The 14,988-nt window shown below is 57.5% G+C and overlaps 8 protein-coding genes and 1 pseudogene across 8 annotated transcripts; 4 read left to right on the forward strand and 5 right to left on the reverse strand.

Annotated features, from left to right (window-relative positions):
• Window positions 1–109: 109 nt before the first annotated feature.
• Window positions 110–2,465, reverse strand: ACA1_337560 (uncharacterized protein; the record flags this gene model as incomplete). The annotated part of the gene is given in 4 exon segments (XM_004336666.1): window positions 110–118; window positions 136–1,814; window positions 1,941–2,265; window positions 2,394–2,465. The coding sequence occupies 4 exon segments, from the start codon at window positions 2,463–2,465 to the stop codon at window positions 110–112; spliced, it is 2,085 nt and encodes a 694-aa protein (XP_004336714.1).
• A 148-nt stretch (window positions 2,466–2,613) lies between these two features.
• ACA1_337570 lies at window positions 2,614–5,441 on the reverse strand (annotated as a pseudogene).
• Window positions 5,442–5,841: 400 nt separating this feature from the next.
• On the forward strand, window positions 5,842–6,054 carry ACA1_337580 (uncharacterized protein; the record flags this gene model as incomplete). The annotated part of the gene is made up of 1 exon (XM_004336667.1): window positions 5,842–6,054. The coding sequence occupies one exon, from the start codon at window positions 5,842–5,844 to the stop codon at window positions 6,052–6,054; it is 213 nt and encodes a 70-aa protein (XP_004336715.1).
• A 167-nt stretch (window positions 6,055–6,221) lies between these two features.
• Window positions 6,222–7,181, reverse strand: ACA1_337590 (uncharacterized protein; the record flags this gene model as incomplete). The annotated part of the gene is made up of 1 exon (XM_004336668.1): window positions 6,222–7,181. One exon carries the CDS (start codon window positions 7,179–7,181, stop codon window positions 6,222–6,224), a length of 960 nt encoding a protein of 319 aa, XP_004336716.1.
• A 1,457-nt stretch (window positions 7,182–8,638) lies between these two features.
• Window positions 8,639–9,082, forward strand: ACA1_337600 (uncharacterized protein; the record flags this gene model as incomplete). Its single annotated transcript, XM_004336669.1, has 1 exon — window positions 8,639–9,082. The coding sequence occupies one exon, from the start codon at window positions 8,639–8,641 to the stop codon at window positions 9,080–9,082; it is 444 nt and encodes a 147-aa protein (XP_004336717.1).
• An 807-nt stretch (window positions 9,083–9,889) lies between these two features.
• Window positions 9,890–10,643, forward strand: ACA1_337610 (uncharacterized protein; the record flags this gene model as incomplete). The annotated part of the gene is made up of 4 exons (XM_004336670.1): window positions 9,890–10,215; window positions 10,244–10,390; window positions 10,481–10,537; window positions 10,613–10,643. 4 exons carry the CDS (start codon window positions 9,890–9,892, stop codon window positions 10,641–10,643), a joined length of 561 nt encoding a protein of 186 aa, XP_004336718.1.
• A 304-nt stretch (window positions 10,644–10,947) lies between these two features.
• Window positions 10,948–12,190, reverse strand: ACA1_337620 (major capsid protein; the record flags this gene model as incomplete). The annotated part of the gene is made up of 4 exons (XM_004336671.1): window positions 10,948–10,959; window positions 11,033–11,040; window positions 11,121–11,208; window positions 11,276–12,190. 4 exons carry the CDS (start codon window positions 12,188–12,190, stop codon window positions 10,948–10,950), a joined length of 1,023 nt encoding a protein of 340 aa, XP_004336719.1.
• Window positions 12,191–12,429: 239 nt separating this feature from the next.
• Window positions 12,430–13,041, forward strand: ACA1_337630 (uncharacterized protein; the record flags this gene model as incomplete). The annotated part of the gene is made up of 2 exons (XM_004336672.1): window positions 12,430–12,675; window positions 12,721–13,041. 2 exons carry the CDS (start codon window positions 12,430–12,432, stop codon window positions 13,039–13,041), a joined length of 567 nt encoding a protein of 188 aa, XP_004336720.1.
• A 901-nt stretch (window positions 13,042–13,942) lies between these two features.
• ACA1_337640 (uncharacterized protein) lies at window positions 13,943–14,601 on the reverse strand (the record flags this gene model as incomplete). The annotated part of the gene is made up of 3 exons (XM_004336673.1): window positions 13,943–14,014; window positions 14,135–14,259; window positions 14,580–14,601. The coding sequence occupies 3 exons, from the start codon at window positions 14,599–14,601 to the stop codon at window positions 13,943–13,945; spliced, it is 219 nt and encodes a 72-aa protein (XP_004336721.1).
• Window positions 14,602–14,988: the final 387 nt, after the last annotated feature.

A 14,988-nucleotide genomic window follows, 5' to 3' on the forward strand; every position in this document is an offset into this window, starting at 1 on the left:
AGTGTAGGGTGTGGTGTGTCTTGTTTGTTGGTTACAGCAGTCTTTGGGTTTGGATTCCAAGGACAATGAAGACTCAGACAACAAAGACAATGAATTGTTGCTGTCGTCATCACTCTCGCTGTCCAATGCGTGCACAAGGTTCCTCTGCCTGTGCTTGTGTTCTGAGATCCGCTGGCTGCGATCCTTGACCATCTTGCACGTCATGTGGTAGGCGCCGCCGCCCAGGACCAACATGCCGGCCAGCTTGAGGTATGGATTCATCTGGCCGCTGTTGCGCAAATCATTGAAGCGCTCCCAAATCTTGAGCAGCACAGCGTCATAGTCGCCAATGTTGGTCATCACATTGGACAACCAGTTGTTGAGTTCAGCCTTGATGGGGCTGAGGCTGTTGAGATACTTGATCACACTGACGCTGAAGATGAGCAACTTGTGTGATGTGTTGAGGCTGCGTGTCACACTGCCCACCTTCTCCATGGAGTTGGCGTACGCGTTCATCTGGTCGACGTCGGATGTGAGATTGAACTTTTGATTGAACCAATGGCCCCTGCGCTCCAGCATGCAGATGCGCACGTGGGCGTTCACGCGCCGCTTGTACTTGGACATGGTGGTGGCATCGGTGGGCTTGGGCGCGAAGGCACCAGTGACGTTGCCGGCGGCCAGGGCCGCGACGCCAGTCACCAGCGCGGGTATGGGATTCGTGGGTTCTTCCTCCTCTTCTTGTTCCTCAGGCTCTGCTGCCTCCTCTTCCTCTTCCTCCTCCTCCTGTTCTTTGGCTTCAACCTCCTGTCTGGCATCATGGAGCTGATCTGCGAGACTGGGACCGTAGAGCATACCAGCCGTACAAAGCGTAGGATCGACGACGCGCTTCACATGTGGCGCGGGTTCCTCTTCCTCTTCTTCCTCTGGCTGCTCTTCCTCTTCGGCCTCCTCTTCCTCTTCTTCTTCTTCCTCCTCCTCATCATTGCATTGGATCGGCTCACATGCCGATTGTGAGATAGGGTTGATGCGGGAATCATGGTGTTGCAGAGGGTAGCTCAGCACCGCATCCGGCTTCCTGACCAAGGCGCCGAACGGATTGCCTTTTTGCTCCTCCTCCTGCTCTTCAGCGGCAGCGGGCGATCCCTGGGACTGTCTGCGCAGGGCCGTCTTGTGATCGTGCACGCGGTCGGGATTGGCGATCTTGTAGAGCTCCATGCTCTTGCTGAGCGGGTTCTTCTTGATAATCTCATTCAGGTCGCAGTCGTCCGGCAAGGGAGCCGGCGGCACGAACTCGTTGGGCTTGCGCTTGAGCGATGGCGCCAGAGGAATCGGCTTTGGCGGAGGCGGTGCGGGCTTGCGCTTCGGCGGCGCCGCCGGCTTGGGAGGCGAAGGCGGCGGTGTCGCCACCACCTTGGTCACGGCTTTTTTCGTCGGCGGCTTGGGTTTCGGCTTGGGGGGCGATGGCGGAGGCGTGGTAGGCTTGCGCCGGCGCGGTGGCGTCGGCTCCTTGCGTGGCGTGGGAGGAGGCTGCAGGCGATCCGCGAGCCGGTCGCGTAGGGGCTTGGGCGGAGGTGCCGCCGTCGTGATGGTCGCCTGCGGTTCCCCGAGCTGGATCCCCACGACCTCTTGCGCATGCGGATCGTTGTCCTGGTCCTCCTCGTTGAAAACCAGCACCCCTTCGTCGTGTTCGAACGATTCGGCCGCGGCGAGCTGGGCCACGACGCCGTCATCGCGCGCCAGCTCGGGCTCCACGTGCACGTCATCGTTCCAATTCAGTGATGCGTTGTTGTTGATAAACTGATCAAACGCCGGATGCTGCGACATGATGTCATCGGCTTTGGACATTGCGAGGAAAAGATTGGATGGACGTGCGGGCCTCCGATCACCGATGCAGTCGTGGGTCGTGGATCGGTTTATTGCGACGCGTGTGTTAGGTGGGACGTGACAAAACCGCCACGCACCCGGCCGCGCGCAGCACGCGGGCGCGCAACGGCTCGGCTGTGCGTGCCGCGAGTGCGCGCGCCTCCAGGGCAGCTCGCTCAACTGGAAGCTGCCGCGGCCGATGTACGTGATGGGCCGAAAGTGAGAGCCCTCGTCGTACGCCAGCATGACATAGGTGCACGCTGCGTCGTCGCCATCGTCATCATCGCCGAATGCTGTGGTGAGGATGCGGGGCAACCCGTCGGTGAAACGCGGATCCTCGTTGGTGGTGCTCACCAACAGACACTTGATGTCGAGGATGCGTTCCAAGCGCTCGATGTCGTCGCCGTCGCCCCAATTGTTGGGCTGCGGTGGCAACGCGGCCGTTGTGTCAACGCCGAGCGCGACATGCGGCGCAGGCGCTCGGTCAAGCCCAGCGCGCCCGTGAGCGAATAAGAGAGCGAGTGAAAGAGGCAGTCGCCATCGCCGGGCACCTCGACCACGGCGAAATTGTGGGGGTCGCCGTTGGCCGCGAAGAACGCGGGAGCATTTTGGTTTCCTGACATTTCGAGACTTTTAAAAGATTTTTTAAATAGGAAAAGGAGGAGAATATATGATCATATACTTGATCACTTTACACCAATCATAATTGAAAAAATTGATTTTACAAAAAAAAGACAAATCGCATGCGATTGATTGGCTGTTGCTGTGAGCTTAGGTGGAAGACTTCTTGCGGGCAGCTGGACGAGGGAGAGGTAGGCGAAGGAGACGCAGGAGGAAGAGAGCGATGAGGCACACGGGCCGATCCACAGGTGGTAGCGGTCGAAGTCGAGCCGTCGGATGATCTCCGAGCCCTCGGTATAGGGGCACACGCCGTTCACGAAGCTCGCTCTCGCGGCAGTGGTAGTCGACCCCGTCGAACTCGTTGATCGCCAGCGGCATGAAGGCGTAGAAGAAGGGCGAGATGTAGAGCAGCCAGTAGAAGTACTTGGGGATGTCGCTCACCACCAGGAACAGGCCGCCCACCAGCATGTGCGGGATCACCGTAACCGGAAACAGCGCCAGCGCGGCTCTGAGTGTGCGGATATTTAGATATAAAGGTCAGCCAATCGGGTGAGACGATATGTATGTATGTATGTATGCGGGGCACGTACGGAAGGTCGGTGCTCACGCTCACGAGGAGGCCAAGCGATTGCGCGATGTTGGCCACGATGATGGTGATGCCCAGGCAGATGAAGTAGGCGTCGGCTTCGTCCTTGAGCCCGACCATCCAGTAGGTGATCGTGGTGACGATGCAAGGGTAGATGATCTGGAAAGGAAGGTCGGCGGAGGACTTGGCCAGGTAGTAGGCCGTCACGCCGTACATTCCATTCGCATACTCCCGCAGGAATGTCGGTCGCTCGGTCGGAACTATATAACAACACGTAAATGTAGAGATGGTCAACGTTACATATCACCCAAAGCCGTATGTCAACACGAATCCGACAAGGTGGGTAGGAGGCACATACAGAGATAGAGGACGGCGTTGCCGGTCATGAACATGGCCTGAGTAATGAGCAAGTAGAGAACGCCCATTCGATTTTGAATGTCTGTCAGGTTCACCACAATCCCACGATGAGTATTGATTGGAAAGGGCTGTAGGGGCGGGGGGGGGGCGAGTACCGCTCTGGCTGTGACCCATCCGGAGGAAGAGGAGGCCGGTGATCAGGGCAATCACCAGGTTGATGACCAGCCGTTGGGTGGTCGTGCCTGGGTCTCGAATGTACTGCTTCCAGGACCGGCTCAGCAGAAGCCAGACCTGCGTGGGGAAGCGCGGCGCGGCCTTCTTCAACTTGGGCAGCTTCTCGTTCTTGAATTCAACCGTGACTCTGCCATCATCGCCATCGTCTTCCTTGCCGTAGCTGACGCTGCTCGCGGCGGCCGACCGGCGCAGGGTCATCGTGTGCCCGTCGATCGGGAGGATGTTGTTGTGCTCCTGGTGGTAGCCATCGAGGCGCATGATCCGCGCCACGTACTTCTCCTCGGGGAGGTCCTCTGAGCGCGAAATCAGCCGCATGTAGAAATCGGAGGGGTTGGTGAACTGGGGACAAGGGTATCCCTGTTGTTGTTGTTGTACATTACATTACAACATGTTGTGACCCCCTTTGTTGGTTAGATAAGAATATATAAATAAATAAATATAGCCAATGGGGAGGGGGGATTGAACCTGCTTGGCAAAGTAGGAGGTGAGCTGGGGCACGGGTCCGCTGTAGACCAGCGAACCGTTGGCCAGCCAGAAGACGTCGTCAAACAGGCTGAAGATCTCCGATGACGGCTGGTGAATCGTGCAGACGACCTAGACCAATGGCATGAGCAATCACATGCAAAGCACGACGCACACGACATACGACACACACACACACGCACACACACACACACACAGGCCAAGGGAGAGGGCGAGCATGTACGGTGCGGCCCTGGCGCGCGAGGTTTCGAAGGATGGTGACCACCTGCTCGGCCATGGTGCTGTCGAGGCCCGACGTGGGCTCGTCGAGGAAGAGCAGCCGAGGGTTGACCAGCAGCTCGAGCCCGATGGACACCCGCCGGCGCTCGCCTCCCGATATGCCGCGGGTCACGCCCGGTACGCCCACCCGCGTGTCACAGCACTTGATCAGGTTGAGCTGCCGCATGACCTTCTCCACGCGCGCCAGCTTGGCCTCCTTGGTCATGGTCCGCGGCAGCCGCAGCAGAGCCGAGTACGTAAGCAGCTCCCTGTGATGGTGATGATGATGATGATGATGACGAGCCAACCCCACAACACAGTCACATCATGAGCCGTGTGTCACATAAGAGGAGTTGAACAGTCGCTGTTATACCTGGGGGTGAGGTTACCGAGGAGTGTGTCCTCCTGCATGACGTAGGCGCTCACCTGCTTGAACTTGTTGCGGCTCAGTTTGTGTCCGTTGACGAGAATGTCGCCTTCGTGGCGGCCGTCCCTGGTGCGCCCGCTCAGCAGGTTGAGGAACGACGTCTTGCCCGCGCCTGCGTGCGGGCGTGTGTGCGCACACAACCAACAATCACACACACCACACATACATTCAGTGGTTGGCCCGCCACGATCCAAAACGTCCCCACAGCGGGCGCACCGGAGGGTCCCATGATGGCGACGAGTCGGCCGGGCAGGAAGTGGCCGGACATGGGCTGCAGGATGTGCTTGATCTCGTGGGTCCACAGCTTCTTCTCGCGCCTCGGCACAGCTTGGCGGGCAGGCCACGGAGCCCGTCGGCGAGCGGACCCTTCGAGATCTTGACCGAGAAGCTGATGTTGTGGAACGACATACAGACGGGCGGCACCCGGAGGTCCTCCTCGTCGTCAAGATTATCGTGATCGGCGTCTGCGCTGTGGCCAGACTCAAGGTCCAGCTCGTCCCCGCGGTGCTGGCTGTCATCATCTTCTCTTTCCCTGTCGTCTTCTCTCTCTCCTTCGCTCTTGGAGCTCGTCATCGGTTCGAGCTCGATGTCTCGCCCGCCCGCGATGTAGTGCTCGTCTTCGCCGCCTTGCATGAGAGTTGAGTAGAAGAAGTTGGTATGGTTTGAATCGAATCACCATGGATGGCCAAGCGTAAATAAAGAAAGCGACGTCACATTTCCCGGGGTTGATAGCAAGAAGAAGGTTGTGCAACGCAACCAGGAAATTGTCCCTGAAAAAGATTCAATTGGTCCATCAAACTCCGGACGAAAATAATCCATCCATTGGTCCATCTCGAGAAGCGGTTTTTTCCTATTGGCAAAGCAAAACTTCCGGACGGGCACATATGTCGCTTTTTGGACATAAGTGCCCGGATTGGTGATCGCCCCGCGCCTTTGGCAACAAGATCGTCACGGCGATATACGGCTGTGCTCGCCGGGGAACGGTGCGGGTACCTCACGAGGAACTCGCCGGGTCGGCCAGCACCCACACGACATGAATCCCGACGACAAAGACACCACGACAACGCTCGACTGGGACAGAGCGCTGCGCGTGGTCAAGGAGACGCTGCCGCTCATGCGCTGTTCCAAGTCGATCGTGGATCGCAAGATTGCCACGGCCCGTGTGCTCGCCCGTTACAATATCGACGCCGTGTACGCCGTAGAAGCCATGGAGATATTCAAGCAGCGCCAGGTCGGCTGCGTCTGACGCCGAATTCGACGCCTTTGCCCACGAGATAGTGGGCGAGTGGAAAGGAAAGGCGGACGCACCAAAGGCCGAGATCGACAGCGCCATTTGACCGAGTCGTCCCCCACATCCCCCCGTCATTGTGTTTGGGCGTGCGAAAAGTTAGTGGCAGATCTAGATATGGCATTTCAACACAACTTTTTTGTCGCTGCAACACGTTTGCGTGGGTTGGCGGTCGGTGTTCGCTTGGGTTTTGCGATCGCCTTCGATAGCTCCCCGATCTTCTGCGGTCGCTGCTTCTTGATGGCATAGGGCACCGCTCTGGGGGCTCGCTTTTTCGTGATACGGTTGGCGCACATGTAGCCGTCGCCGGTGCGCATGTGCTGCGCCGTCGGATCGTACGCCCCGCACTCGGGGCAGTTGACCTGTTGGCGCCTTTTGTTCTTTCGTCTCTCGGATTCGGCCAGGATCCAGGCGGCGTCTTCGTGAGTGAATTCGGTGCGTCCCCGCAGCGGCGGATCGCACGGGAGCAACCGCGCGGGTTCGTTGGTCTCGGTGTCGTAGACGGCAAAGTGTCGCGATCGCGGCACCCATCGCTCGCCCCCTCGCGCCCGCACGACGACGCCGATGTTGCGCGTCTCCATCCACCATCGCGAGATCCAGAGCATCTCGCCAAAGCTGTGCGGCAGCCGCAGGCGCTTCAGTCCAGCGTGCGCAAAGTGGTTGGCGTGATTGAGCGTGATGCTGGTGATGACCAGCGTCGCAAATTCACTGCGATCAGCCCAGTAGTGGGCCAGCAGGCGCTTGTTGCGTGGGGTGAGCTCGCCCAGTCGGAGCATGGCGCGCTTGAGGTGCGGCCACACAGCATCAAGGAAGGCGTCGTGTATCTGCATGTCAAGCAGTTCACAACATCCAGCGTCAGTGTCGCTCTTGACCCGCAGAAATTCCTCAAGCCAGGGCCACATGGCCTGGATGAGGCTGGCATCGTAGCGGTGGTCGCCCCATTCCAGTACGGCACGTGCGTAGACGCCGAGCTCATCGGGGAGCGCATGCCACAGGCGTATGGCGCATTCCATGCTAATGAGCTCAACAAGGCATATGAGTGATTGGGGCTTAATTCCTGCCAGGGCACAATCCCACATGTTCATTTCCATTTGTCAGCCAAAGTTAGCTCTCTCACACGCACAAATATGTGTGCTGCTCAGATCCAGTCCAAGCATCCAATCGCCGCATTGCATTCGCCAATCGTTGGTTGCGCATGGACTTTATTGTGTTGCATACACATATATAATGGCCCTGCCTACACATGACCAGGTGCGCCAAAGCTCTCATGCGACAATACCAGATCATGTCCAAGGAGATAGAACGATCCAAGCTCGCCAGAAAACCCGGTGTCGACATCAGCATCCCCTTTCCCGAGGTGCTGGACTCTCTGATCGACAGCAGGTTCACGGTCAATCCGCTTCCGTGTGGTCTGTCATGGCACGTTTCCTGGCTCGGCCCAACAGCCAGCAATGACAAAGGCAACGACAACAGCTTGGAAGCAGCGTGCGCGTGCTGTAATAGTTCCCTTGACTCGGACCCCGCCGCTGTCGACAGCGTGCTGCCTGCTTACATGGCTGGCATGTGCTTGTCCTGCTTTACCAAGTTTTACTCTCACGCCAGGCGATCAAAACCAAACACCATTGTACTCTCAAAACTCAAGTGATGCACTCTCAACAGCAGTAGCAACTACGAACCCCACGACCACTCTCTTTTATGAGATGGGGACAAGATGCGGCAACAGAAGCACCAGCAACAACAAAACACATTGGACACCTGGCCGTTAGTGTCATCATGAAGCTGATAGACTCGTGCAAGATACCTGATGACCACCTCAAGAACGAACTTCGCGTGCATCTCATCCCATTGAAGAGAAGCGGGCTGTTCCCCTGGCGATGATGACAAAGAGTCCTCCTCCTCCTCTTCTACACGATCACCATCATCACCATCATCGAATGAGGAAGCGACCATATCCGCGGCCGTTGCGGCCATCACCATCTACGAAAAAAGCCCTGGACGATCTAAGCGCAAGGCCACCAGCGAATCCATCGTACGACCTCACGAACAAAGCACTGGGATGTCTGTTGCAGCCTCATCAGGAGACGACTCTTTGCGCTCACAGACGGCAAAGACAGAACAACATGACGACAGCAACAATGGCATAGACGACAGCAAGTCTAGTGGAAGCAGCCACCGAAGGAGAAGGGTGAGGAGGATGAGCATCAGGAAAGCAACACCGCTGTGAGTGACTGTTGACACGAACAGCGCCGTCACCCATTATTGATAGCAATTAAACAAATTCGATCTAGAGCACAGCACCATGTTGTTGTTGTTGTTGTTGTTGTATATATATATATATACATATATTGCGACCGCTTTTACCAAGTCAACAGAAAATAGTATTTATGTGGTGCCCGCTCCAAATCCTTGATCACAATCCAATGGCGAGGCCCACAGATGCGATGCTGACCGATTGCCTGTTGCGGTGCGTGTTTTAGACGAAGGCTATCTCGCCGGTTGCGTGGCCGTCTGCGGGTTCTCGGTCGGCGATGGCGGGTGCGCGATGAGCATGCGATTCGGCGCCCACGATCGGGCCATGGAGTCGGTCTCGCGCATTCTGGATTTGGTCGCCGGAGAACAGACGACGCCGCGCTGGGTGGTGAGCGGTGTCAGAGGCAGAGCTCGAATGATTGACTCGGATGATACGCTGTCCCTTATCATGAAGCGGTGGGGTGTCGGACCCCCAAAGGACCAACGCCAACGTCGCGCGTATGCACCGACCCTGTCGTCCGAGATCATGCGCATCGGATTCGTCGCCGCGACTCTCGATCTGGCGTCCATGCGCGATGAACACGGAGGCCTGCATATTGCATCACCCCAAGGATCGATGGTGCACAGGATCCTGCTTGGATTTGGCATCATGTCACGGCTCTCACTCAATGTCATACACCTCACCGCCCGGTGGACCAAGAGACTGGACAACCTGTTGAACTCTGTGGCAACATAAAACCCGCTCCACGTTCTTTGTCGCGTACACGTCATGGAAGACGAACTTGCTCACAACCAAGGGCTGATATCGACGATGCTTGACATCATCCGTCACGACAGGGACCCATCCACGTCGGCATGTTGGTGCCGCCACAGGAAATGCCAGATTCTGTCGGATTCGCATGAGTGTAGATCGAGCGCTGTGACAACGGATGGTTCATGTTTCGCACGACGCAGGATGACGATCCCGACCGAGCGGCATTGTTGCGTGGTCGAACGGATGCTGGATCGCGTCACCGCATCAGATCAGGGAGCGTCAGTTGGCGACACCACACAACCCGCCCGCGAGCGCACCGCTGCCGGCCAACGTGGCATCCCATCCTGCCGCGGCGATGCTTGCAATCAGGATCCGAAGCCAGCCGGATTGTTGCAGATCGGGCGACAAGGGGGCCATCAAGGCATGGCGCGGAAGAACCGACGGAAAGTCAAGAAATAAATTGGCCTTTTTATCTCCCTTTGGGTTCTCCTTGTGTTCTTCTTCCTTATGGTAGAAGCAGAATTGCAGGACCTGTTTCTAATTGGCTCCCGATTTTTTGGCGACTATCATTGCGGTCCTAAATGCAGAAGGGGGTTCCCACGTCATTCTTGCCGCGAGTGGCTGCTTCTGCTTGCTCAGTAAGCGCTTCTGTAGGGGCGCGTTGGTCTCTGTGGCGCCATAGAGACCAACTCAGCGAGTGAGCAGGGCAAAGTGCCACAACAACCACTTTTCTTGCAAGAAGCGCAAGAATCAATGAGACCTTTTGTCGTGGTGGTTTTGGTGGGGCTGATGGCCCTCGCGGTATCGGCCCAGAACGACTGCAAGGGCCAGGTGGGCGCCTACTCCTACGACCTCAACCCGCTCGCCCGAAGGCTGGGCACGACGCTCCTGCGAACGGACTACAACGGGGGGGCGTTTATGTACTCAGTGTGCCACGACCCGGCCATTGTAACCCTGTGGGACCCAGTCATCGTCAGTTGGCTCAGGGCCAACGCTAGCATCAAGCCCCTGGCGAGCGGGAACGATGCCGAGGGCTTTACGCTCTACATCCCCAATGGGCAAGATGCCAACCAAATCGTTTTGAATCCCCTCGTGCTGACGATCTTGTTCATATGGTACCTGGCCTACCCTTTCTATCAGCAGCGCTTCAGAGATGGGTAAGATTGATATGCTGTCAATGGTGGGCAGCGACTGGGCCATGGAGGAAGGTGAGTTCTCATTTGTCAGCCAGACTGGAGTAATCACCGACACCAACAACTCAGTCACCTTCAACTTGCAGTACGTGTCCAAGTACGCATGCCCAATTGCCGGACCCTCGCCCTCGCCGAGTCCCTCGCCGAGCCCCCCGCCAACCCCCTCGGCGAGCCTCTCGCCGCACAGGGGGAACTCGTGTTGCCTCTACCGGTTCAAATACCACCCTAGCGAGACCAAGACCCTGTGCGCTGTCGAGTGTCCCCCGTTCTTCGGTGGCTACCGGCTGGTCTCCAACTGGACCTCATCGCCCTGCACCAGCGACACCTGTTTCTTCCACAAGAGGAAGTGAGGACCACAAGCCAGAGGTAACCAAGGCAGACAGATCACGAAAGCCTTTAGGGGATGTTGTACTTGTGTGCTGCAAACATGAGCATGCAGTTCCTTGGGCACTTCCAAACAACTTGACCTCAGTTGATTGGTTCGGTGTCTCTCGAGAAGGTCTGCCACCCCTTTTGCCAATGGAGGTCGATGTTTGATTTGAGAACTGGGGTCTGTTTATTGCCGATTTTGAGTCGCGCAAAAGGCCTCTTCCGTGCGCGTTGCCGCTCTCTGAACAGTACTGCTTTCTATCCAACAACCTTGGCGCTCTCCGCTTAGTTGGCATACTGTGTAGGAAAAAAAGAGAGAACAAGGTGAGTATACGACATTGGATTGCAGCGGATAGTTGGGGAGACATACCAGCTTGCCTGCACGAGCACGGTAGGGAAAAGAAGGAAGAATGTCAGTAATTGAAATAAGCACAACACCAAGAGGAGAGGCGCCGTACCCATCATGCCACTCACAACGCGATGGACATTGTGGTTGGGCGCGTAGACGCGGATCTGGCCGTTGAACGGGGTGGCGTGGGCGGCCGACTTGGCGTTGTAGGCGTTGGGGAAGATGAGGCGGAGGGTGACGTTGTCGATCCTCGAGAAGTTGCACGAGCCCGAGGGCGCCGGGGCCGGTGTAGGGCGTGGGCGTGATGGCCGAGTCGCGCTGGACGACCCAGAGGAGCTCCTTGACGGGGTGGTTGAAGTTGAGGCGCACGTGCTGCGAGCTCACGCCGGCGGTGTGCGACTCGGAGCTCGAGTGCTGCACCTCGTCGACGAGGTACTCGTGCATCTGCTGGGCGAACATGCGCCTCTCCATGGCGTCGAGGAACACGTAGTTGAGCAGCAGGGTCATCTCGCACATGTCGCCGGGCTGGGCGAGCGTGGCGGGGTTGTTGGCCTCGCCGGAGCGCACGATGAGCTCCTCGGCGCGGCGCGTGCGCACGTTGATCTTGACGTCGTGATACTGGAGCGCGATGAGCGGCAGGGCGTGCTCGGTGTGCCTGTTCCAGTCAAACTGCAGGGGCACGTAGATGTGCTGGGTGCGCTTACCGTAGTCAATGAGCTGCTCGCGGGTGTCGGCCTGACCGACCTGGTCGCCGAGCTTCTTCTCCTGCGTGGAGCTCACCTGCTCGAGCATCTCGAGGTACTCGCCCGAGTGCTCGTCGAACGGGTGGCCACCCACCTCGTAGTTGACGCAGTCGATGGCGGCGTGACCTACATAGTTGGTGTAGTAAGCCACGTTGTTGGCGAAGCCATCACTCACCATTGACGGGTGGTACTCGATGGGCTTGAGCTGGAAATAGAAGTACGCGCGCGACACCAGGTCACCAGAGCGGTTGACCAGCGCGGTCATCTTGCGGCCGCAGCCGGTGGCGCCGTTGAAGCCGTTGTCGATTTCGGCGACGGCAAAGTGCGAGTGGCGCCTCACAGATCCCTTCCAGAAGGTGATCTGCGGGTCAATGGTGAGATACTTGTTCTGAGGGCCTTGGGCCGACAGCTGGGTTAGGGCACCGGAGACCGGCATGCTGATTGTTCAAGGGTGGAGATGATGGACCGGATGGGAGATGAATAAGCGCGGGGATGACGCGGTGTCGATGGGTCGCGGGATGACAACGAGGTACGTCGCTCGCGTTCGTCTGCCAGCCCGCGAGGCATAAAGCGAGTGCTATCAGCGACGCGCCCATCGTGCACACTGTAAAAGGCGGGCGATGGCGCGGTCCCCAATTCTGTCGCGCGGCCGCGCGAGCCGGACAATTGCAAACTATGAGCGAGAGCAGCACGCCGACGACGACCAACGCCCTGGTGGAGCAGCAGGGAGAGCGCCGCTCCAAGCGCCGCCACCGTGCCACGGTCAAGCGCGCCGTCGGGTCCAACGAGTCGCCGGCCATCTGGGCCGCGCGCCACCAGGACGGCCGGGCCTTCGACGGCGACCGGGTCGAGTTCGGGTTCAACCTCTTTCACAGCGAGGCCGACGCCACCAGGCTGACGGCCACCCGCGCCGCCACGGCCGTGCGCTCGTTCGCCACCCTGCCCAACGCCATCGCTTGGGCCAAGAACCGCAAGTCCATCGTCGACAAGACCGAAGCCGCCATCGTGGGCGACACGTGGGTCAGCCCGGCGTTCCCCGACATCGACGGCGAGGATGACACGGACGTCTTCCTCACCATCGAGGTGCAGGCCGCCCGCTCGCACGGCCAGTCGGGCAACGAGATCGTGGGCTACGACGCGTGGTTCGACGGCAAGCGCGAGCTCTCCAACATGTCGGCGCTGCCCAATGCCAACGTGAGCCGGGCCGTCATCGAGGGGTGCATGAAGGCCATTGAACACGCGAGGAACCCGGAGACGGGTTCAGCGATGCCACCGCCATCCTGCTGAGCTCTCCCAGCGTCATCCCCTACCTCGCTCTGTCGGACGCTCGCAAGGGCATGCCGGCGTCGTGCAAGAACCTGGCCAAGTCGTTCCGTCGCACGTGCCAGGGACTGCCCCACTGCCGGGACAGTAGACGGGAAAGTGATGATTTTGCGCGCCTTGACGCTCAATTCCGCCCTTTTCCCACCTTTTCGGGTGACCCCGAGCTGGACCAGCTCACCTTGATGGACAAAAGATGGAACGTTCCATCTTCAAGTCCGCCTTGGGGGCACCTTGGTGGACGGAAGACGAAATGTTCCATCTTCATGTCCACCTTGAGTGCACCTCGAGGTGGACACGACGCAGATCCGCTCTGCAAGGTGGTTGACCACCTCAAGTCTGTTGGAAAGGTGTAGTGTGATATAAGGCTGAGAATAAGAAGAAAGAAAAGAGTAAGGATCGAGAAAGTGTAGAGAAAAGATGGAGACGGTGAATGTCCAACAAAGTCCGCAGGAGAGGTGGAAAAAACGTGATCTTTTGAGCTGCGGTGTCAAGGAGTTGGGAGGTGCCGAGACTTGAAGTGAGTGCGGGCGGCGCAGCTTGGGTTGTGGCATGCGACGGGCGGGCAGGGGCAGCGCAGGGCCACTGGCGGTCTGTGCTGTGCTGTTCTCCAGCAGCACCACCACCACCGGTGTTGATTGTCTGTCACACAGCACACACGATCGCACAACACGCACACAAACTGAGAAAAAGCGGCAGTAAGGAACGGGGTGGATATAGATTAGGGTCTAGGGTTTGGGTTAGGAGTAGTTTGGAGGTGATCTGTCAAGTGGGTGCTCCAATTTCGCCTCTGCTTTGGTTTGGCTGGTGCCTGATTTTTCAGCTGCCATCTGCAATTTCACTCTCCCATGTCCAATGTTTAATACCCCTATGCTGTTGTAGTGCTATGCAGGGTGTTGAGCACCATGTTGTAGATGTGGTTGTACTCCAGCACATCCCCCTACATAGAAACAAATAAGGCACTACTGGGGAGGTCACCACCTACACCTGGGTGTGTGGTGTGGAGGGGTGGTGTGTGTGGCTGTTGTGTGGCCATGCCATTGCAGGGCTAAGTCAGTACCCAGCCCTTGGTGAAGTTGAGGAGGTGGAGGTGGGACACCAGGTGGAAGATCTGTGTGTGTAAGGTGAGCAGTCCCATGGTGCATTGGCCCACCAGCATCCTTGTCCATACAGGTGGCTCTGCTTCTGCACACACATCACACACAACACACAACACACACACACAAGACACACACATCAGTTCATCCAGTGCCAGCCAGGCATTGCAAGATTACACAGTTGGCAGAACCATACAGTGAGTGCACACTTGAGCTGGTTGAGGATGGCATCTGGTCAGTGGAGATGAACTTGGTCTGGCTTGCCAGTTGGCAAGCTCTAGTGCATGTGTGTGTGAGTGGTGTGTGCAATCATGCATAAAAGGGTGATGCAAAAAAGCAAGTCATGGCAGTGTGGCAAAAAGAGTGTGTGTACCACTTGTTGGAGAGTTGCTTTGCACTGAAGAAGACCTGACAGGTTGAGAGTGCCCATCATCCCAAAAAAATCAAAACTGTTCACTCTGAGTAAATTACTATACCAAACACAACTCAATCATTAGAGCAGGGCCACCATCATGCCACATGAGCACTGCCCCAAGCTCATCATTTGGCCAAGAGTTGGTAGGTAAGCAGCAAGCAAGCTGGTGATCCACTTGTGGTCAGGTGCACTTGAGGGCCAGCAGTGCAAGTGTATTTTTCTTCTCCTTCCACTTGCTCATCCACTGCACTTGTGGTGTCTTTGCCTGCGCAGCAGGAACGCTTGGCGCATTTGGTTTGCATTTTTTTATTCAGTTTCAGTGTCCGGAAAAAACAGGGCAACCATCCTCAAAAATTTCTGAGGATGGTTGCCCTGTTTTTTCTGGCATGTGCCTTTTGGACT

This window comes from Acanthamoeba castellanii (genome assembly GCF_000313135.1).
Source record: "Acanthamoeba castellanii str. Neff unplaced genomic scaffold scf7180000084602, whole genome shotgun sequence".
Classification (NCBI taxonomy): Eukaryota; Discosea; order Longamoebia; family Acanthamoebidae; genus Acanthamoeba; species Acanthamoeba castellanii.